General features: G+C 44.9%; 1 protein-coding gene across 5 annotated transcripts in view; it reads left to right on the forward strand.

Moving 5' to 3' along the window:
* Nucleotides 1-10682: 10682 nt before the first annotated feature.
* The window catches only part of MTG1 (mitochondrial ribosome associated GTPase 1), a 54896-nt gene continuing 41754 nt past the window's right edge, over nucleotides 10683-23824 (forward strand). Inside the window, exons 1-5 of one of the 5 annotated variants that reach the window (XM_077454845.1) lie at nucleotides 10683-10910; nucleotides 11193-11261; nucleotides 11367-11475; nucleotides 17589-17653; nucleotides 20111-20215. In XM_077454845.1, the coding sequence (XP_077310971.1) occupies nucleotides 11391-11475; nucleotides 17589-17653; nucleotides 20111-20215 (255 nt within the window). In that variant the 5' untranslated portion in view covers nucleotides 10683-10910; nucleotides 11193-11261; nucleotides 11367-11390. Of the gene's footprint in view, nucleotides 10911-10944; nucleotides 11476-17588; nucleotides 17654-20110; nucleotides 20216-23824 lie in introns of those variants that run through there. The other 4 variants (XM_077454844.1, XM_077454842.1, XM_077454841.1 and 1 more) reach the window with 4 other exon arrangements.

The raw sequence follows: 23824 nt of genomic DNA on the forward strand, positions 1-23824 counted from the left end.
CCTTTTCCTAGTGCTTCCCTTTCTGCAGCGAAGTACATACTTCATTGCTGCCGCCCCAGGTTAGATGTTAATTCACTGTGTAAGCTGGTTGTTAAGCTTTCATCCTACTGTGTTATTTTTGCCCCCTTTTTAGGCATACTGACCACTTCAGGTCTATGTTCTTTGTTGCTTTTTGTTCCTTTCCATACTATCCACAGATTGACTCCGAGTACAAGTGTAAGGCTGACCGCAGGTCAGCCTGTATTTGTGGGAGGAGTCAGGCTGCATAAAGCCTGCCCTCCTCTGCCTCCTCCTCTCATAGGACGCTGGCTCTCGTGTCCCACCCACCCATTCCCTTTTTCTTTCCATTTGTTTTATTACATTTCATACTTGGGTATGCCCCCTTTTAGGCATACTGACCAGGTGAACCCGGCACACTTCAGGTCTATGTTCTTTGTTGCTTTTTGTTCCTTTCCATACTATCCACAGATTGACTCCGAGTACAAATGAGGAATACTCAGAATGGACAGGGGTGGGAAGTGGGGTCCCCCAGGGTTCTGTGCTGGGACCAATACTGTTTACTTTGTTCATAAATTACCTGGAGGATGGGTTAAACCATTCAATCTCTTTGCGCACAACATTTAAGCTAAGAGTGCAATAACTTCTCTACAGGATGTGCAAACCTTGCAAGCATATCTGAACAAATTAATAGGGTGGGCAACTACATGGCAAATTAGGTTTAGTGTAGAAAAATGTAAAATAATGCATTTGAGTGAAAAAATATGAATTCAATCTACTCACTAGTGGGTGAACCTCTGGGGGAATCTAGGATGGAAACATCCCTTGTGACAATAATAGGTGGTGACAGGTACTCTTTATGGAGGGATTGGGGGTCTGAAAGCCACTTAATGCTTCATTCCAGTCCCTGCCCAGCAGCCAGAAGCGGCAGATGTGAGATCGGTGCTCCCGATTGAGCGGGAGCACCGGTAACAGCGGCGGGAGGGGGGACGTCCCCTCCCGCTCCTCTGGCATAATAGCCGAGCGGCTTTTAGCCGCATCGGTTGTTATGGCTGGATAGCCAATCGCCGCTGTAAAAAACGGTATTGTGATGATGCCTGCAGGTGCGTACGCTCGGCGGGAAGGGGTTAATCTGGTGTGGGGTTGACATCTGGATGTTATCCCTCAGTTTCCTGGCTAGCAAAGTGTGGGCTTTGTTACCTTTATCACAAAAGATCTGTTTTAGCTTATCGCCTTCTCGACGTGGCCCAGGGCCAATCGCCTAGCGTAGCCCTGAGGGAAGTGATTTTTTTTTTTTTAAAGAGAGTTACAGTAGGTTTGTGTTGCAGTTGCATTTCGTGGGCTCTAAGCTCCCTTTCTGTGTGCGCTTTCAGTTCTTGTGCATCTTTTTTTCAAGGCCAAGGAGAGGGCCACAAAGTGGGGGTAGAGACCCCCCTTGTATTTTTTTCTGCCAGGTAGTTTTGTAGTGTAGTGAATAGTTCCGTTCTTGCTGGGAGGTGCTGGAGCAGGAACGTGTTCAGTCGCCAATTATAGGACCTGTGGTTATGGGTGCCGAAATCTAGAGTTATCGTCACTGGAGCATGGTCTGACCACGAAATCGTCAAGATTTGCGCAGTCCGGGTCATACTCAGGGCGGTATTATCAACAAAGATAGTCTATACGGGAGTGCGTTCGATGCAGGGCTGAGAAAAAGGTGTATTGTCATTTGCTAGGGTTTAGTGCTCTCCACACATCAAAGAGGGCGTATCTCTTGGTTAACTGTCGCAACATCTTTGAGTCTCTCGGTGCTCAAGTCGTGGGCATCCTAAAGACCACTCCCTGGCGATCCGAGGTCAGTGAGTGCATCAGGTTAAAGTCCCCACCCAGCACCAACATCCCATGTGGCCTTCTGTACTAACGGATTAGGACTCTATTCAGGAACCCTGTCTGCCTAACATTTGGGACATAAACAGTGCAAATCGTGACCTCTCTATGCTGCCATGGACCTCGGAGGATTAAGAAATGGCCCTGAGGGTCACTATAGTGAGAGGAGTAAGTGAAAGGAGATCCCTGTTTAATTAAGATGGCCACCCCTGCCCGCTTTTGGTGCCTTGATGAGAGATAAGCTTGGGGGTAACACCTGGATGCAAACGCGAAGGACCCCTCTGTATCCAGGTGGGTCTCTTGGACCATTACAATGTCCGCTCCTGACTGCCTAAACTCCCTCAATGCCAGATGCCATTTACGGTTGGAATTCAGGCCATGGACATTTAACGAAAAAACCTTAGCCATGAGAACTAGGGTGGGGGGTGTAGATACTCATCTGGTGGAGGTGAAGGCCTTCTGGACTGCCCCCGCCACTAATATTGGCGTCACACGGGAGGAGACCCAGATGTGTGGTGGGCTGTCATGGGTAGACCCGCCGACGAGACCTAGAGGTAGGGATTGAGGAAAGCTAGGAAAAAGAAAAGATTGGTTAGCATTGTAAAATTATGCATTAACTTTAACATCATCACTATCAGATCCTTATAGGCCTTGCGGCCTAGGTCCGAAAGGCTTCCCTCGAGTCTCTCTGAACCCACCCTTCCCAGGATGAGTCAGAGGAACCCAGGGGAACCCCAAAACAATAACTGCAAAAAAAAAGGAAAAAATTGAAAAATGTACAGTCCAATTGTACCATGAACTCTTTCTCTATGCTAGACTAGGGGAGGGGGGATGAAGGAGGTGGTCTAAAAGAGCTCTCTCCAAAGTCTAACCAGAGACTAGCCCTGAGTGTAGATTAGTCCTGTAATCAGGGCGACACAAGGTGGGTATTAAGTGCCCCTCTGCTAGGGGTACTGCTTTAAAGGTAGCAATGGGAAACTGCCTATGGCAAACAAAAGGAGGTAGGGAAAAAAAAAGAAAAAGAAAAGGGGGCTAATAAAAAGGTGGAAGGCAGGGACGTCCCAGAAGAAGGTTTGTGTGTTTCATAGCGCACGTCTGTGTCCTCAGCGATGTTGCGAGCGCTGTCCTCTTGGGGATTTATCCGGTCCCCAGGAGCACTTTGGTTGGGGGATCTTCTGCCATACTGGGGGGGGGGGGGGGTGTTGCAGAAAGGCGTTAAGTCCTCTGGGTATCTCAGAATCGCTGTCTTGCCTTGGTGTTTGGCAGTGAGGCTGAAGGGGAACCCCCAGCGGTAGGGAATATTTTCTTCCTGTAGAGTGTGCAGTAGGGGTTGAAGAAGCCTGTGCTTTTGCAAAGTTATCCAGGACAAGTCCGAGTACAGCTGAATTTGGTGGTCCCCAAGCTTTACTGTGCGAGCGAGACCGGCTTGTCTCATAATGTCCTCCTTCGGGGAAACAACGTGAGCCTGCGGATAATATCACGGGGCTTGGCGTTGGCCCCCTTGGGTTTCAAAGCCCGATGAGCTCTGTCCATCGCAATGGTATTGGTGGGGGGTTCCCCCAGCAAATCATTAAAAAGGGATTGTAATGTAGAGTGGACATCTTCGGGGGCCTTCCGCTTCTGAAACCCCCCAGACTCAAATGTTGTTTCTGCGTCCCCTGTTGTCCAGGTCCTCAACATTGCGCTGCATACCTCCAAGGAGGGAGCGGTGTTCTGATCCCTGGAGTTGTGTTCTGTGTACTTCAAGCTTGGTTTCTTGGATTTCCTCCGTTTCCACTCTATCCGCCAGGTGTTTGAGGCCCGACTGGAGGTTCTGGATCTCCGATCTGCAAGTGAACTTCACGTCCTCCACGAGTTGCCTGAAGTCCTCTTTGTTCGGCATGGCTTGAAGATAGGTGTGCCATTGCGGGGGTATGGGAGGGAGGTGGTCCCTTCCCTGTGTGCGGGGATTGCTATCGGTTGGCATCTGAGGTTGTGGACCGGGCTCCCAAGGGGAGTTCTGGGGCTGGTGGTGGGTGGGCCAGTCATCCCATGACTCACTCCAGTCCGGGTTACGGAATGGCTGTTGGAGAACCCTTCCCGGAATGTGCACGGGGTGTGTGGGGCCCGTTGCCCTGGCTGCTTGGGCACACGTAAGGGCCAGTGCAGACTGCGGGTCTACTAAACAGGGGCCCTGTGTCCCTTTAGGTCTCTGGGGCTCCGGTGTCAGAGGGCTTGATAAGGGGGGTTCGCTGGGGGCGTAAGTCCCCCCATGCTCAATGAATGAGAGCGGGTGGGCTGGTCCCTGTAGGGATGGGTAGTCCTCCGTGCTCCCTGCGGAGTTCGGGGAGCTGCTGGCTGACATCTTTGTGCTCGGGGGTGGTGCAGTGCACAGCAACTGAGGATACGCTGCAGAGCACTGGGTATACTGTGAGGGCCTCTGTGGGAGTCCCAAGATGGCCGCCGAGGAGCCTGCTGGAGAGGCCTCTGGTTCTTGTACAGGCCTATATATTGTGCTCACCTCTCCTGGGTCCTGGGATAGTCCCCCCTCTATATGATGGTGCAGGTGTGGGGTCTGGGGACTGCTCCTCGATCTCTAGCCAATCTACAGGACCCTGGGTGTATAGTGGTGGCCTCGGTGGGAGTCCCAAGATGGCCGTTAGGAGTGAAGATGTCAGGGCCTCAGGCTGATTCATGGGCTCGCAGACAACACTCACCGGTCCCGGGATGGCTCCTCTCCCGCGCGGTGGCAATCCGGTGGGTTCTGGGGGGCCCGATGACTATCCGGAGCCTGGATGGAGCACGGATTGTGTGCTGGGGCCTCGCCTGTGTCGCCGGCCGGTGCCACCTTGGCCGCACCGCCCGGCGCCACCTTGGCCGCACCGCCCGGCGGATTATCCGGGTGGTTGAAGTAATCCCTCAGGTACGAGGACTGTCCCGGAGGGTGCTGTGTGGTGCCCCTATGCCTGGATGAGCAGGTCGTTTTGGAGCCACCCATAAAAGCGTTGGTTATGTGCCGCTATTCGTCCGTGGAGCTGAGGACTGAGAGAGAGCTCCGGTCTATGCCTCCATTCAGGTCAGGTTCTGGCCACACCCCCCATTTGTACATTTTAAAAGCCAATATAAAGTAATAGTAGTGGTAAAAAAAAAACCCTTGTGGGTTTAGTTAACCTTTTTTTTTTTTTTTTTTTTTTTTTTTTTTTTTTTTTTTAATTAATTCTCCTTTAAGAGTGTGTGGCAGGGGCCTGGCCTATGCCTATATACATTTGCTAGTAGGTGTCCCTCATTCCCATCTAAAAATATTGGGAGGTTTGCACATCAGAGGGCTACTGGTTGGGCACCCTTGCTTTAGGGTATATTCTGCAAAGAGGGAGTAAATAAGTTCATCGTCATGGTTTACAAACCCTTTAAATTGTGTCTTATAATTGTTGACATAAAAACTGTTGTAATATTTATATCTGGAGTTTGCATGTTCTCCCTGTGCCCGCATAGGTTTCCTCCGGGTACTCTGGTTTCCTGCCACACTCCAAAGACATGCTGGTAGGTTAACCACTAAAGGAAAGAGACTCTATTTGAGATTTGTCATTTAAAAGTTAACAGGTTTTTTTTGCTAGAAAATTACGTAGAAGCCCTAAACATTATACATTTTTTTCCTAACATCTTAGAGAATAAAATAATAAAATGGCGGCCGTTGCAATATTTTCTGTCACACCATATTTGCGTACTTTTTTGCATTAAAAAATAAGACCACAGTAAAGTTTGCCCAATTTTTGTTTATATTGTGAAAGATAATTTTACGCTGAGTAAATAGATGCCCAAATTGTCACACTTCAAAATTGCGCTGCAATGGAATGGCGACAAACTTTTACCCTTAAAAATCTCCAGAGGTGATGTTTAAAAAATTCTACAGGTTTTGAGTTAGAGGAGGTCTAGGGCTAGAATTATTGCTCTCGCTTTACCAATCGAAGCAATACCTCACACGTGTGGTTTGAACACCTGTTCAAATGCAGGCTAACACATGTATGTGTTCGCTTCTGCGCGCGAGTTTGGCGGGACAGGGCGCGTTTAAAAAAATACATTTTTTTTTTTTCTTATTTATTTTACCTTTTATATTTACACTGTTCTTTAAAAAAAAAAAATGGTGTCACTTTTATTACTATCACAGGGAATGTAAACATCCCTTATAATAGAAAAAAAAGAATGTCAGGTCCTCTTAAATATGAGATCTGGGGTCAAAAAGACCTCAGATCTCATATTTACACTAAAATGCAATATGCAACCGTGCAGCGGTCCGGAAGTGCTTAATTGGCTCCTGTCTAAATAGACCCAAGTATGTTGAGGGCACGGACTGATGTGAATGTACAAAATATATGTAAATCACTGCGTAAATTGACAGTGCTAATACCTGTAATAAATAAATAAATAAATACCAAATTGAGAGTGAGACCCCGGTTGTGACACTAATCTGAGAATAAAGCTTGGCTACATGAAATCTAAGAATGGCGATTGCAGTGTATGACTTCAAGAGGGAGTCCACCTACAAAAAAAAATATTAAAAGCCAGCAGCTACAATTACTGCAGCTGCTGATTTTTAATAAATGGACACTTACTCACTGGGTTCTCGGCTGCTGCTGCCGCCATTCTCATTGAGGGAGTGGAGAAGTGAAGCGTTGCGGCTTCACTTCCCAGTTCCCTACTGCGCATGCGCATCGTAAGTGGTCCCCGCTGTCTCCTGGGACCTGTGTGTTTCCCAGGAGACAGTGGGGGAAGTGCAGGAAAGGGCGTATTCCCGGAAGTGGGTGCAGATACCTGTATTATACAGGTGAGCCATTTAACTGCGTAATGTGCAGGCGCTGCGCTTCCGCAGTACAGGGCGGACGCTATCCGACGGGGGACAGTATTGGACACAACACCGGTGTTCTATCGAAAACAGTTCCCCATCGGATAGTGTCCACCCTTTACTGCGGAAGCGCAGCGCCTGCACATTACGCAGTTAAACGGCTCACATAGAATTCTTCGAAAATCAACAGCTGACCAATAGCTCTACACAGCGCATGCGCACTTAATATGATCTTAAAGTGGAGCTCCACCCTAAAGTGGAGCTTCCGCTCATTGGAACCCTCCCCCCCCCCTCCGGCGCCACAATTGGCACCTTTCAGGGGGGAGGGGGGTTGCAGGTACCTGTACAGTACAGGTATCTGCACTCACTTCCGGCATAGATATCCGCAGAATCTACGCCCCTTTCCGCAGAATCTACGCCCCTTTCCGCAGGTCCCCCGCTGTCTGCTGGGAAACACACAGATCCCAGAGACAGCGGGGACCATCCTTATTGCGCAGTGCAACTCACGCATGCGCAGTAGGGAACCGGGAAATGAAGCCGCAAGGCTCCACTTCCTGATTCCCATACCCAAGATGGCGGCGGCAGCACCCGAGAGACGATTGAGAGATCGGCTTCGGGTGCCAACATCGCGGGCGCGCTGGGCGGGTAAGTGTCCTTATTTTAAAAGTCAGCAGCTGCAGCATTTGTAGCTGCTGGCTTTTTTTTTTTAAACGGCGGAACTCCCACTTTAAGTCACAAATCCCCGCACGCTCCCGAGGCTCGTTCAACTTTGTAAGGCTGATACTGTTACTGTGCCTAAGGCCTCTTTCACACGGGGCGGATCAGTAATGATCCGCCCCGTGAAGATCCGCTCGCTCAGCGGGGATTGCTCCGTTGTCCCCGCTGAGCCGGCTGCGGGCAGGGCGGTCTCGGCACACTGTGCGGGGACCGCCCTGTCAGCTCTCCTCTATGGGGATTGGACGAGCACGGACCGTGTGTCCGTGTTCATCCGATCCGCTCTGCAGACGGACAGAAAAATAGGATTTTCCTCCGTCTGCAGAATCGGACAATTGCGGAGGCGGACAATAGCGGGTGTCTGCGGATGCTCATCCCCAGACACCCGCTATCCCATGATGATGAATGTATGGCCCGTATTTCATCCGCAAACGGATGGATGAAATACGGACATACCATCCGCATGTGTGAAAGGGGCCTTATTCTTTCTCTTAGGTGATTAAATACGTACACCAAACATGCCCATAACATTCCTAAACCCTCCCTTGACTTCAGTAAAGACACCCGCAAACACCCGCCCATTTTAAAAGTCCGCCCCCTCCAGCATCGGGAGCATCCGGGAGCCGGTGTAGTGTCACAGTTTGATGCCTATCACAGGATGGTGCGGAAGTGACGTTGTTGCGTACTGCGCATGCGCGATGCGCTCCAAACGCTCGCGCCGTGCGTTCCAACATAGTTTCGGCAATACAGTTCAGCGAAACCATCACATAATGTTACGGAAGTGATGTTACACACAACACAAACACGGGCCACGTTGTTGCGTACTGCGCATGCGCGATGCGTTCCAAACACTTGCGCCGTGCGTTCCAACATAGTTTCGGCAATACAGTTCAGCGAAACCATCACATAATGTTACGGAAGTGAAGTTACACACAACACAAACACTGGGCCGTTCGTTACAACACTAATACTTCCCTTGTTACCTAGTAGGTTTTGCATTGCTGGGACTTGTAGTGCCTATCCTGAGCTACATGCTTCAATGTTCAGTGTCCTCATCCCTATCCCCATGCTTCAATGTTCAGTGTCCATCCTTATCCCCGTGCTTCAATGTTCAGTGTCCTCATCCTTATCCCCGAGCTTCAATGTTCAGTGTCCATCCTTATCCCCGTGCTTCAATGTTCAGTGTCCTCATCCCTATCCGCGAGCTTCAATGTTCAGTGTCCTCATCCTTATCCCTGTGCTTCAATGTTCAGTGTCCTCATCCCTATCCCCATGCTTCAATGTTCAGTGTCCTCATCCCTATCCGCGAGCTTCAATGTTCAGTGTCCTCATCCTTATCCCTGTGCTTCAATGTTCAGTGTCCTCATCCCTATCCCCATGCTTCAATGTTCAGTGTCCTCATCCCTATCCGCGAGCTTCAATGTTCAGTGTCCTCATCCTTATCCCTGTGCTTCAATGTTCAGTGTCCTCATCCCTATCCCCATGCTTCAATGTTCAGTGTCCTCATCCCGATCCGCAAGCTTCAATGTTCAGTGTCCTCATCCTTATCCCTGTGCTTCAATGTTCAGTGTCCTCATCCCTATCCGCAAGCTTTAAATGTTCAGTGTCCTCATCCTTATCCCTGTGCTTCAATGTTCAGTGTCCTCATCCTTATCCCTGAGCTTCAATGTTCAGTGTCCTCATCCCTATCCCCCTGCTTCAATGTTCAGTGTCCTCATCCCTATCCGCGAGCTTCAATGTTCAGTGTCCTCATCCTTATCCCCGAGCTTCAATGTTCAGTGGCCTCATCCCTATCCCCCTGCTTCAATGTTCAGTGTCCTCATCCCTATCCGCGAGCTTCAATGTTCAGTGTCCTCATCCTTATCCCCCTGCTTCAATGTTCAGGGTCCTCATCCTTATCCCCGAGCTTCAATGTTCAGTGTCCTCATCCCTATCCCCCTGCTTCAATGTTCAGTGTCCTCATCCCTATCCGCGAGCTTCAATGTTCAGTGTCCTCATCCTTATCCCCCTGCTTCAATGTTCAGGGTCCTCATCCTTATCCCCGAGCTTCAATGTTCAGTGTCCTCATCCCTATCCCCCTGCTTCAATGTTCAGTGTCCTCATCCCTATCCGCGAGCTTCAATGTTCAGTGTCCTCATCCTTATCCCCCTGCTTCGATGAGGACACTGAACATCGAAGCATGGGGATAAGGATGAGGACACTGAACATTGAAGCTCGGGGATAAGGATGAGGACACTGAACATTGAAGCAGGGGGATAGGGATGAGGACACTGAACATTGAAGCAGGGGGATAGGGATGAGGACACTGAACATTGAAGCAGGGGGATAGGGATGAGGACACTGAACATTGAAGCAGGGGGATAGGGATGAGGACACTGAACATTGAAGCTCGCGGATAGGGATGAGGACACTGAACATTGAAGCATGGGAATAGGGATGAGGACACTGAACATTGAAGCACAGGGATAAGGATGAGGACACTGAACATTGAAGCTCGCGGATAGGGATGAGGACACTGAACATTGAAGCATGGGGATAGGGATGAGGACACTGAACATTGAAGCACAGGGATAAGGATGAGGACACTGAACATTGAAGCTCGCGGATAGGGATGAGGACACTGAACATTGAAGCACGGGGATAAGGATGGACACTGAACATTGAAGCTCGGGGATAAGGATGAGGACACTGAACATTGAAGCACGGGGATAAGGATGGACACTGAACATTGAAGCATGGGGATAGGGATGAGGACACTGAACATTGAAGCATGTAGCTCAGGATAGGCACTACAAGTCCCAGCAATGCAAAACCTACTAGGTAACAAGGGAAGTATTAGTGTTGTAACGAACGGCCCAGTGTTTGTGTTGTGTGTAACTTCACTTCCGTAACATTATGTGATGGTTTCGCTGAACTGTATTGCCGAAACTATGTTGGAACGCACGGCGCAAGTGTTTGGAACGCATCGCGCATGCGCAGTACGCAACAACGTGGCCCGTGTTTGTGTTGTGTGTAACATCACTTCCGTAACATTATGTGATGGTTTCGCTGAACTGTATTGCCGAAACTATGTTGGAACGCACGGCGCGAGCGTTTGGAGCGCATCGCGCATGCGCAGTACGCAACAACGTCACTTCCGCACCATCCTGTGATAGGCATCAAACTGTGACACTACACCTGGGACAGAATCTAACATGTATTGCGCAGCCGCAGCTTATACTTCCTCATCAGCTGTTCCTCTTCGGAGACTTTCCCCGTCTCCTTTCTCATCCTTACTACGCAAGCGAGGCGCCTGCGCAGTACGGACCGGACACTAGCTGATGGGGGGACAGTTTTGGCAAAACACCGGTGATCTGCGACTGAAGCTATGATATCGATCTGAGAATGAGGCTTGGATTCCATGATATTGATCTGAGAGTGAGGCTTGAAACAAAAAAACACGGATCCAAGAGTGAGGCTTGGAATAAAATGCACAGATTTGAGAGTGAGGCTTGGAACCAAGCACACAGATCTAAGAGTGAGGCTTGGAATAATACACTGGTTTGAAAGTGAGGCTTGGAATGCATGATCTTGATCTGAGCATGAGCACATGTCAGTGATCTGTGAGTGAGGCTTGAAACCCATGATAGCGTTCTGACATTGAGGCTTGATGTTTGAGCAAGTTACTAGTCTGAAGGAAGAACAAAAAGGCGAATCGAGGTGATATGGGATGATTGCTGCAAATAATTGAGTGTTTGTAGAAGGGAAATCTAAGTGACTGCACTAGACTGAAATTAATTACACCATTTTCATTTGACAGATAATAAGAACACAAGAAGTCACAATCCTCTTCGCTCGGACTGAAAGATTGCTGGAGTTTAAGTATCTGGTATTGATAATGATGATTACAATTAAAACGTGAAAATAAGTTTTTTGCAACATCGTTGCTGAGCTCTGGGACTCCCGGGTTACATTTGTTTGTCTCTCCTGTCAGAAGAGGAATCTCTGTATTTCCACGATGAGGCTTAGCAGTGTCCTCCGCTTTCCCTATGATTTTGGTGCCAGGGACGTGGCACACTGGTTCCCTGGACATATGGCTAAAGGTGAGGCGGGAGAACCACACGTTGCTTTTGTTTGCGATTCAGTGTATTGACATGTACACAGGGTGTGAGATACTGTGTGTGTGTGTGTGTGTATATATAGATATATATATATATATCTATATATATCTCTCTCATTAGATCTACCAATGGCTTGCCTGGATATAGAATGATTGCGTAGTTCAGGTGGGCACTGATATTGTTTTTGTATGAAAATTATACAATCAGATTATTTGCATGGTGGACTTGAATCTAACTCAGTAGGACTAAACTCACACAGGTTTTGTTTATGGGGTACGTAAACCCAAACAGTGAACTTCTCTTATTTGGCTCCTTTTGGTCTGTAAGCCTGAGCCCCAGGTAAAATTAAAATGCTAGTTTTTGTCTAGGGGGAAAATAATATACTTGGCTTATTCCTCACTCCCCTGGCAGCCAGCGCTTTTTTGTGCTGGCCTTCTTGTTCTCACTTATAATGCAGGACTGCTGGTCTTTAAATATATCTATGATGTCAGTGTGGCTACAATTTAGGCCTCATGCACACTGCAGGAAAAAAGGTCACTTTTAGCCCTGGTTCACATTGATGCGATTTCACATGCCAAATCGGCGGCTATTACCCGCAGTCGAACCTTCCTGAATCGGTGCGATGCCGCACTGATTACCAAAAGTAGTTTCTGTAGGAAACCGTACAGGTCTCTGAAATCGTTGAACTGACATGCAGGAACAAAATTGTGCGAGTTCAGCACAATTTCAATCCTGCAGCAGTGTTGTGAACCTGGGCTTAGGGAAACTTATTTATTTTTTTGGAGAAGTACAGACAAAGATCGTTGTGCACTCCTGTAACCCGTTTTCAGCAGACAGCAGGCTGAAGTCCGCTGTTAGTTGACATCACAGAGCCAGTCCAGGCTCAGGAATGATTGCGACCATATGCTGAGAGGCTGAGCCAGCCTCTCCCGCCCCCCCCCCCCCCCCCCCCTCCACAGCCCAGCACTCCAGCGAACTCAGGGAGGCAGAGCAGAGAGCCAGTGACTGTGATAGTCACCGGCTCTCTGCTCAGGGATATCTAAGATCCAAGCGATCAGCAGTGTTGGGTCACTCGGTTCTAAGCCTTAGAGCCTGCGGGGAACCAATACTGCATCCACCTAGGTGGGTATGATTAAAATATTTATTTCTCATACTTCTCTTTTAAAGTGGTTGTAAACCCATCTGAAAAAAAAAGAAACCTGCAAGGCAAAGGCATAATGAGCTAGTATGCATAGCATACTAGCTCATTATGAATAACTTGACTGAGAACGAAGCCCCCGAAGCGGTCCTCCGTCTTCATGTCTGCCGCTGCCAAGGATCCCGGAGTGACTTCCGGGTCTCGCTGCTCCGGCGCTGTGATTCGCCGGAGCAGCGATGACGTCACTCCCGCGCATGCGCACGGGAGCTGACACTCGCGGCATATTGCCGCGATCTGTGGCCTGCCCAGTGCGCCTGCGTGCCGCTGTCTACAGTGCATGCACCGTAGACAGTGATGGCTCTCTTTCTGTAAATATCTCCTAAACCGTATAGGTTTAGGAGATATTTCTTGGACCTACAGGTAAGCCTTAATCTAGGTTTACCTGTAGGTCAAATTGGTTTGTAAGGGTTTACAACCACTTTAATGTCTGTGAATGAAACTCTGTTTTAGCTACTGTTTCTATGCACATTGTAGAATTTTTAGAGCAGCATTTGGGGGCATAAACAATGCCCCAAACCTGTGTTCAGAGAGAAGCTCTTTGGCATAATTTACATACATAAATTCAATCTGGTGGCTAGAAAAAAAATGAAAGCAGATCTTTGCTGTAATTTGCATCTTCTCTTCTCTGCACCCTTCCTCCCCTCAACTGTTCACATTTTTATTAAAATACTTCTGACACCCCACCCTCACCCCCAATTCAACTAGGCGATTTGATTTTTCCTTTCTTTGCATATTCTATTTGGCTTTGGGAACCCCAACCTACTAAGTTGAGTCGGTAAAATACATACCAGCTTGATATTTTCCCTATTTTATCATGTCATTTTTAATGGTAAGTCATTGGGAGAGCTGCCTGTGGCTTCCTGGTGATGTCACACATGAAAATGGCAGCGCGGGACTGAGTGTGGGACAGAAGGGAAGAGGCTCTCAGTAGGACACCGCTGGATCCACTGGGTGGGTGAGTATGTTTACTGTGCAGGACCTGCAACCAGGTAAGCATTGGTTTACAAAGAGGGGGAAAAAAATGAGGTAGGGTAAAGGTCCTCTTTAATATTCTAGCCAATAGAATCGGCTTACACACATACACTTCTGAACACCACGCATATTTCTAAATGCACATAAATATGTGTAATTATGTTTCAAAACAATGATTTTTTTTTTTTACCAGCTCCTGCCAGAAGAATCCAGCATAGAAAGGAGTATTTTTTTTTATACACCCTTGTGCATGATTACAGAGTAGCAAAGAGAAGTGGCTTTGGTCATGCAACTGGAAGGAAGCACGTGGAAGTGAGGAATATGACCAGTGTAATTGCTTCTTCTGTACCCCACTGCAAAGTCAATTGTTTTTATTAGTAATCCAGCTTTTTAAGGGAAAGGAAATCTTCCTACAAAGTGAAGTAAAATGATGAAACTAAAGCCTCGTACACACGTTTAAGATTGTTGGCAGGCGATTGTCTGTTGACACACTGTTCTCCTAGAATATTGTTTATATCATCTCTGTTGGAGTGTGATTATATGCAGCAGCTAGCACCATTTATTGGTTAATGAAATCTAATTAGCGTATCTTTCCAGTTTTTTCCATATAGCACTTGTTTTTTGTGAGAAATAGGCCATTTCTTATATATTCTTTGTCCTAGATTCTTACCGTTAGTACACTCCTTTTGACAATTGTCCAACTTTCAGCCAACGAATGATGGATGACAGGCTAGTAAATTTTCAGCGGACAATGGTTTGACGTCTGATTTTCATATGGTCAGCACACAAATCCGTCACTCAAATCCGTCACACAATGCTCACCAAACACGAAATTGGCAGAAGGGGCTCAAAGGGTGGCGCTCAAGAGCTAAAATTCCTCGTAGTATTTCACTACATTCTTGTTTGTGACATGACAATTGTGTACCATTAGTATGCAAGACAAGATCCTACATGTCCTTTTGATAAAAATCAGATGCTCGGTTGGTCAACAATCGTACTGTGTGTACGAGGCTTATGTGTGCTGCAGTGGACACGTTTACGCAATTTATGCTGCTTTTTCAAATGCACTGCGTTTAGGCAGCTAATTCATTTTGAATGGACTGCCAAATATAGCCCTGCACCTCGAAAAAGGATCATGACCCCTTTTCAGCACAATGGACAGTAGCAGTGCATTGTGGTGTGCTGCAACCCAAGCCTGTTTCCTTGCTGCATCAGGCTGCCATTCAGAATTATCAAAGCACTAACGTTTGCATGCTGTGACACTGGCACGTAAAGGTGTGAAGCCTAAAGAGTCTAATTACAGTACACTCATGTGTTGAGGTCTGCGGTGTTAAAGTGACTTATTTACTTCAAATGAGCTGGCAGCGCACCTTAATACACAAAGAGATCTGTACCATACTTTTAAATGAAGTGCACCACAATGCACACGTAGTTCACCACCAGGGCTGTTAGTGCTTCTTGGGCAGTGCATCACCAGACCTCCATGGCTCAGATCTGCAAGGCCGCAACTTGGTTTTCAGCAGTCCATACATTTTAGAATGGGGGGGGAGTTTGGGACTTTAAATGAAGCACATGGTGTCTGCCTCCATCCCTGGTTCAGGTACAAAAAAAAGTGGGACTTTAAATGAGGCTAATGATTTGTGGGGGTGAGATAATTAAAGTATATTTAGTTGGCATATGAAATCCGACAATACATAACAATGCACATAGTAGAAAAGGTTTACTATATATAAACATGCGTACATGGTATTGACCTCATGAATACATTACATATACATGTCAAAGGTACGGCATATAAAATTGAAAAAAGATTTAATGGGGTAAAATGAATTGTTACAGATTCATATGTATACACGTCATATAAATGGCACTATGCAGTATAAACAATAGTAAAAAAAACATATGATCATTTGGTTGTAGATAATGAGTCTAAGTAGATTCCTATCAATAGGCGTAAGAATGCATCCTAATAGCCCGACACACGTTTTGTGGATAATACCACTCCTCAGGGGCAGATGCATGCAACTCTATAAGAAAAAACAATAAAACATGAGTAGACCAATATGATCAGCTAAAATACCCCTCAACGGGGAAATGTGTGCAAGAGAAAAGGGAGAGAGTTAATCATCCCTCTAAGTACTTGCATCATAATACGTATGGAAAATGGGGGACAAGGAATCAGAGGCTGTCCAAATTGTCTGTACCGGGAGCTGTGGAAGGGGCCCGCAGGAGAGGGACCAAGTGCACAAAACATCATCCCCATGGAAAAAAGAACGAAAGGCAGAAATCCAAGTAGTGGTATGAGTGGGCTTCATATCTGAAAATATATATTGGGTGTACTGTAAATATTCTATATTGTGAGAAGTGAGTAGAGCCTAATGCCAAGTGTAGGTGGACAAGTGAAAGTATAAAAAAGAACAAGAATGGAAAAGAGAAAAAGGAATAAAAAAAGGAAGGGAAAGAAAAAAAGGGGGGGGGGGGGGATGAAAGACCATGAGATAGGTATAGGTGGCACAATAAAAGTGAGTAATGTATAAGCATAAACAGGAAAGAAGAAACCATGTATTTTCGTTCAGCCCATACATTTATCAGATTCTACCATATTGATGTAAAAGGTCATGAGGATATCACCTTTGGGCGCACTGTACTGCAGGCTGCAGTATGACTCCTCTTGTCTCTTAGTGCTCTATTTTTTGTTGTCTCCCTCCCTTCAGTTGCCATTGCTATGGGACATCTCGCACAGTAACTACTATGGCTCTGTGCCCTGTGATGTACGAAACAGGATTTTTATAACAGCTTACCTGTAAAACCCTTTTCTTTGAGGTATATCATGGGTCACAGAGGTCCCTCCCTTCTTTGGTATACACATGTATTGATTGGCTACAAAACTGAGGTACTCCCAGTAGTGGGAGGGGTTATATAGGGAGTGCACTTTGTCTTAGGGCGTGCCAGTGTCCATCACCTGAAGGTGGCCTATAACCCACATAGTAACTACTATGGCACTGTGTCCCATGATGTACTTCAAAGAAAAGGATTTTACAGGTAAGCTGTTATAAAAAATCATGTGTTTATTTTTCTAAAGATTCCACACACACAGTTCAAAATCGAATAGTTTTCTACTGTGCCTGTTTACACCCGAGTGTAATGTCACCTGAAACTTAAAGCTGGTAGCTCCGCTCCAAAAAAGTGCATGAGGTTCCTCCTGAGCTACAAGCTTCAAGTATTATTGACCTAATTGGGATTGCCTGAAAAAACATGAAAAAATGTGCTTACACTGTTTTTCTCCCCTAGTAACTAAGTTTTTGTCTAAAATAATTAAAATCTGAAATGTTCAAGTAAACAAACCTGCAAAAACTTTTAAAAACACCTGTACCTTTCTGCATTTGTGTTTTTTCATGTGTCCCCGCCCCCCCCTTCCTTTATTCACCTTAAATAAGGAAAAGGGCTTTCCAGTACGGGTGTGGTTTATTTTTTTGGGGGGGTTTTGGGGTTTTTTTGGTGCGTTTTTATGCTTTTTTTTTTATTATTATTTTTTTTTTTTTCCCCAGTACAATTCCGTGCAGAAAAAGCCAAAATAGTGTGTGTGTGTGTGTGTGTGTGTGTGTGTGTGTGTGTGTGTGTAAAATATATATAATATTTACTATGTGTATTTTATATTTTGCAGGTTGATTTTTATAAAAAAAAAAAAAAAAAACATCAAGCCCACTTTTTTCATTTTAATGTTGAATTATGGGAGGAGCAACTTTATACCAGTCCTTTTTCTAATATATAAGTTGAATCTTTTAAAAGGAAAGTCAGAAAGGTTTTGTTTGTGGTCATAAGGAGAATGAATATTTGAACTTACATGTATTTCTGCCAAATACAATAGATTAAACCAGTAACATTGAATAAGACGTTCAACATTTTTTATTTTTTTTTCTTACAGGAATGAAACAGATGAAGGCTAAATTAACACATGTGGACTGTATTGTGGAAGTACATGATGCAAGAATATCCTTTTTCCTAGTGCTGATAATGTTTGGCCTTTTGCCTCCTATATAGACATTAAATCCAGAAGCTTCCCAGTTTAAAAATTGTGCATGTATTGCATTTTGTATTTTTCCATAACAAATAGGAGCTGGTGTAATTGTTCTACATATGTATAACTGGGACCCTGTTTTCAAGGTGAATTATAGTCTGTATATGGTAGGTACTATCAGCATAGGTCAAATCGAATTTTATTTGTACATATAATATAGCACTGTATGTATGTGGAAGAAAATAACTTAATGCCTTACAGGTCACCACATCATAACACACTCCAGCTTCTCCAGTGCCGTTGCATACATCTTGTCTACAAAATGAAACAAAATAGGCAGTGCGATTTTTAAAATTTATGCAAATTAAACTTGTAAAAAATTAGAACTCCTTGTACAGTCTTAACTAGTTGCAAACATTGGGAGTGCTATACATGCCCACAAAAAAGGGTCGTCGTCGTGCAAAGGACGTGTGTAATACGTTGAGTCCTTCTGCCCTTCTCCTCCCTCCCAGTACACAGCCAATTGGCTGTGATTAATCAAAGCCGCATTGCTGTGTGCATAGAGAAGGCTGGCAGCTTTAGCTGTATAAAAAAAAAATAAAAAAAAAAAGCAGTCTGACAGTGTTTTATAAATAACACTGCTCAGACACTACAGAAAGACAGTGTTACAAAGACTTTCTTCTCCTTAAGCAAAAAAAAAAAAAATATAGAGAGATATTGCCGAATACACAGGTCTATAGCAGAATTGTAAAAATTGCTCTGGCCCATAGGGGGTGATCAGGTGTAATAGGCGAAGAGGTTAAACAATTTTAAACCCATATTTGGCCAAGATGAACACTATTGTTGATCTCCTTGTGGAGATTTTTTTATTTTTATTATTTATTACAGGCAAGCGCTGTCAATTTATGCAGTGCTTCACATATACTGTATATTTTACATTCACATCAGTCCCTGCCCTCCAGGAGTTTACAATCTGAGGTCCCTACCTCACATTTATACATGCCAGAGGATAGGTCTGCAGGAGCGCACTATGCACCCCTGATCTACGGATCGTGAGTAAAGCTTTCCAGGCACCTGCAGGAAAAATAATAAATGCACTTTTTTCAGGTGATTCTTCTTACCTTTACCATAAAGAGACCTCAATTCCTATAAATGTTCAAGCCCTGAAGATGGGGGAATTTTGCAAGACCCAAAATAAGCTTTCTTCCCTTTCCCCCTTCAAGCTTTTTGCATATGTATTGGTAAAAAACAACTTCTGGTTCAGCTAGCCCCACCTCCCTTGGTACATCACTCACACTGTTCAAAAAAACACATTGGCCGGGTGTTACGGGTCCTCTTCCCTACTACTACTTATCTACTTCTGATGGTGTGCAGATCATAAATGTTCCAGAGATCAGCCCAACATAATGACGTGGCAACACTCGCAGCAATGTTCTCATGTGAGCCCATGGTGAAGGGCAGAGCTGTGATGGCCTAGGTTTAAAGGAAGTGCCTGAATGATGCTGCCCATCATTCAACCTGGAAAAGGAATGCCAAACTTTACAGCCAGTGATTCTCAACCAGGGTTCCTCCAGAGGTTGCTAGGGGTTCCTTCAGCATTGGCAATTTCTGCCTCTCAGATAAGTTCCCAGTGACACCATTGATCTTTTTAGCTATCTGTAAGGAGGTAATTCTTATCAATGACCACAAGTGTAAGGACCATTCTTCCCACTGACCATCACACTAATGTGTCATGAGTTGTAGATTTCTCATTTTTAGCAGGGGTTCCCTGAGACCGGATAACTATTTCAAGGGTTCCTCCATGTTGAGAAAGGCTGTTTACAGCTGTAGAGCTCATATGCTTTTTTAGGAGCTGTGAGTGATCTGTTCATTATTTATTTTATGCCTAAAGTGGAATTGTCCCTTAATTGCAGTAATGAAACACCAGAACACCAACCTAGCTGTGCTGTAATGTCTGTAGGGATGTAAATATTTCAAAGCTGGGTGTGCAGAAAAACAAATCCTTTGGCAACGTATAACATCTCCTAAATGTATTTAAACTTTAGCTGTGCTAACGCAGTTACAAAAGGTTGTTCAATAATAAAAAATTTCCATTAGCACACTGAATACATGGCTGCCCTATTGGACATTTGCAGTGAAGTCATTGAAAGCAGTAATGGTATTCTGGAGCATTAGTCATGTCTGGGCTATATTTCTATATCAAGTTATTGGCACTTTTTAATAAAAAAATAAAGATTTGAAAATGCATGCATTGGTAATTGATTTCAAACTTCTGAAAGCTAGTGTATGCACATGTATACACATTGTAAATATTCGATATTTTAACTAGATTGGCATTGTGTGTGTGTGTGTGTGTGTGTGTGTTTAGGTGTTTTTTTTTTTTGTTTACCTTTTTTATAAGCTCATCTACCCTTCCTTAACTAGAAAACATTCCTTTATCTGGTCGAAATCCTTTCTTTAAAGAGCATCTTGGAATTAAGCCCCACCTGCTCATACTCAACAAAATGGACCTAGCTGACCTGACTCATCAAAATGTAAAAAATAAGTAATAATAATGGGACACTGTGAATGTAGACGTATTTTCTCAAGCAAGACATTATCCATTGTAAACATTGCTAGTGTTATATCAGAGCACTTTCAACAGCAGCTTGGAATGTTGTCTTCATACATATATAAAGTACATCTAAACCCAAGAGCAACTATGTAATATATTGCAGCTTACCAGTCCTTGCGTGGAGTGACTGCATTTGTTTTCTTTTAAGGCTTTTCTTTCTTTTATTTTTTATCTGGAGATCACGCTAGTACTACACTTCCTGTTCTAGGGTGACAACGCTCAGTCGTCATACTTTTTCCATGGAGGAGCAGCATTGTCACCTTTAGGCTGCTATCCTGGTTCGGACTACAAACTTATCTATCTCTCTCATCTCCTATGCGAGAGGTGGAATGTTGTGTAGTTCACAGAACATAGCTGAGAGAGCTGATGGCATTGTTTTGAGATTTCAATTGAGTAAACAAGAAGTTACAAGGCTTTCTATTAAGATAGACAGATATACATAAAAATGTATTGGGTCTGAAAAATAGAAAACAAATGCGGCTGCCACATTTTAGGACTAGTAAGCTGCAATATATTATTTTTGGGGGGGGGGGAGGGTTTAACTATGCCTTAATGGAATATACTTTAGTGAATTTAATGCGCCCTCCCTTAATTAACATAATGGAAATTATTTTAAAGAAATCAAACACTTGATATTCACAACAAGATTACTTTGCAAAAGCATGATTAATTGGCTGCCAACGTGATATTGTAGATTTACACATAATGCAGACAGCATGTTGTTTTAACCACTTAAGGACCGCCGTATTGCCAATGTACGTCATTACAATGGCACAGGCAGGCACAAGCACGTACATGTACGTGCCTGCCTTCCAGCGGGTGGGGGGTCCCATCGGACCCCCTCCCGCTGGATACGGCGGTCCGTTTCCCTCCAGGAGCGATCCGTGATGAGGGGATGGCCGTTGGTTTCTGGCCACCCCCTCTGGATCGCTCCTGACCAATGACGAACTTCCTCCCACTGTGTATTGTTTACACAGGAAGGAGGAAGTGATATCATTCTCCTCGGGGCGGTCTTTTTGACCGGACTACGAGGAGAAGACACAAAGTAAGTGTGCACCAACACTACACTGACATGTAGGCACACACAGGCACACAAACTCCCCCCCCCCCCCCCCCCCCCCAGTCACAGTGTCACTGATTGCATTGATCATTTCTTTACTGATCAATGCATTCAGTGTCAGTTGTAACAGTAAAAACTGTCAGGACAGTTAGTGTTAGGTCCAGGGTAGCCCCCTATCACCCCCCAATAAAGATTGAACCCCCTGATTGCTCCTAGAGTTAACCCTTTCACCCCCTTTTGCCAGTGTCACTAAGCGATCATTTTTCTGATCGCTGCATGTGTCGCTAGGTAGCTAGTTATTTTTTTTAGGTTCACCGCTTGGTTTTTATAGCGCTAGGTACCCCGATATACTACCCAATAATGGTTTTAACCCCCTGATTGCCGCTAGTTAACCCTTTCACCCCCTTTTGTCACTGTCACTAAGCGATCATTTTTCTGATCGCTGCATTAGTGTCGCTATTGTCGCTAGGTAGCTAGTTATTTTTTTAGGTTCACCGCCAGGTTTTTATAGCGCTAGGTACCCCGATATACTACCCAATAATGGTTTTAACCTCCTGATCGCCCCTAGTTAACCCTTTCACCAGCGATCACAGTATAAGTGTCACTGGTGACGCTGGTTAGCCAGTTAGTTATTTAGGTTCCCCGTCAGGTTTTTATATAGCGCCAGGGACCCCCATATACTACCTAATAAAAATTTGAACCCCCTGATTGCCCTAGTTAACCCTTTCACCACTGATCACCGTATAAGTGTTACGGGTGACTCTGGTTAGTTTTTTTTTTTATAGCATCAGGGCACCCACCATTTATTACCCAATAAAGGTTTAACCCCCTGATCACCCGGCAGGTGATATCAATTAGGTTTTAGGGTCAGGGTCTGCGTCGCCCCAGGCAGCGCTAGGTTAGTGCCAGTACCGCTAACACCCACACGCAAAGCATAAACCTCCCGTAGTGGTATAGAATCTGAACAGATCAATATCTGATCTGATCAGATCTATACTAGCGTCCCCAGCAGTTTAGGGTTCCAAAAAAACGCATTGTTAGCGGGATCAGCCCAGATACCTGCTAGCACCTGCGTTTTTCCCCTCTGCCCAGCCCACCCAAGTGCAGTATCGATCGATCACTGTCACTTACAAAACACTAAACACATAACTGCAGCGATCGCAGAGTCAGGCCTGATCCCTGCAATCGCTAACAGTTTTTTTGGTAGCATTTTATATTTAAATCCGGAAGGCAGTGCTTGGTTTTCGGGGTCCCGTACGTGACTAGGCTCCCCAAAAGTCCCCCACATGTGGTATCCCCGTACTCAGGAGAAGCAGCAGAATTTATTTTGGGGTGTAATTTGACTTATGCCCATGGCATGTGTGAGCAATATATCATTTAGTGACAACTTTGTGCAAAAAAAAAAAAGTTTGTAATTTTCCCGCAACTTGTGGCAAAATATAAAATATTCCATGGACTCAACATGCCTCTCAGTAAATAGCTTGGGGTGTCTACTTTCCAAAATGGGGACATTTTGGGGGGTTTTGTGCTATTTTGGCATTTTATGGCCTTCGAAACTGTGATAGGTAGTGAGGAGTAAAATGAAAAATTTGCACCCTTAGAAATCCTGAAGGTGGTGATTGGTTTTCGGGGTGCCGTGCGCGACTAGACTCCCAAAAAGTCCCACATATGTGGTATCTCCATACTCGGCAGAAGTAGCGGAATATATTTTGGGGTGCAATTCCACATATAACCATGGCATGTGTGAGCAATATATCATTTAGTGACAACTTTTTGTAAAAATTTTTATTTATTTTTTGTCATTATTCAATCCCTTAGGACAAAAAAAAAAAATATTCAATGGGCTCAACATACCCATCAGCAATTTCCTTGGGGTGTCTACTTTCCAAAATGGGGTCATTTGGGGGGGGGGGGGGGTTTGTACTGCCCTGCCATTTTAGCACCTCAAGAAATGAGATAGGCAGTCATAAATTAAAAGCTGTGTAAATTCCAGAAAATGTACTCTAGTTTGTAGACGCTATAACTTTTGCGCAAACCAAAAAATATACGCTTATTGACATTTTTTTTACTAAAGACATGTGGCTGAATAAATTTTGCCCTCAATGTATGACTAAAATTTAGTTTATTCGATTTTTCTTATAACAAAAAGAAGAAAATATCTTTTTTTTTCAAAATTTTCGCTCTTTTTCCATTTATATCGCAAAAAATAAAAATCGCAGAGGCAATCAAATACCATCAAAAGAAAGCTCTATTTGTGGGAAGAAAAGGACGCAAATTTCGTTTGGGTACAATATTGCATGACCGCGCAATTACCAGTTAAAGCAGCGCAGTGCGAAATTGGAAAAAAACCTCTGGTCCTTAACCTCCCTGGCGGTATGATTCAGTCTGGAATTAGGTGCTGAAAGCGGTACAATTATTTTGCATGGAAATCTGGCTTTTATTTTGTAGTCCTGTAATTCTTAGGAATAA

This window comes from Lithobates pipiens, unplaced genomic scaffold (genome assembly GCF_037356315.1).
Source record: "Lithobates pipiens isolate NorthernLeopardFrog02 unplaced genomic scaffold, aLitPip1_a1.2 Scaffold_25, whole genome shotgun sequence".
NCBI lineage: Eukaryota > Metazoa > Chordata > Amphibia > Anura > Ranidae > Lithobates > Lithobates pipiens.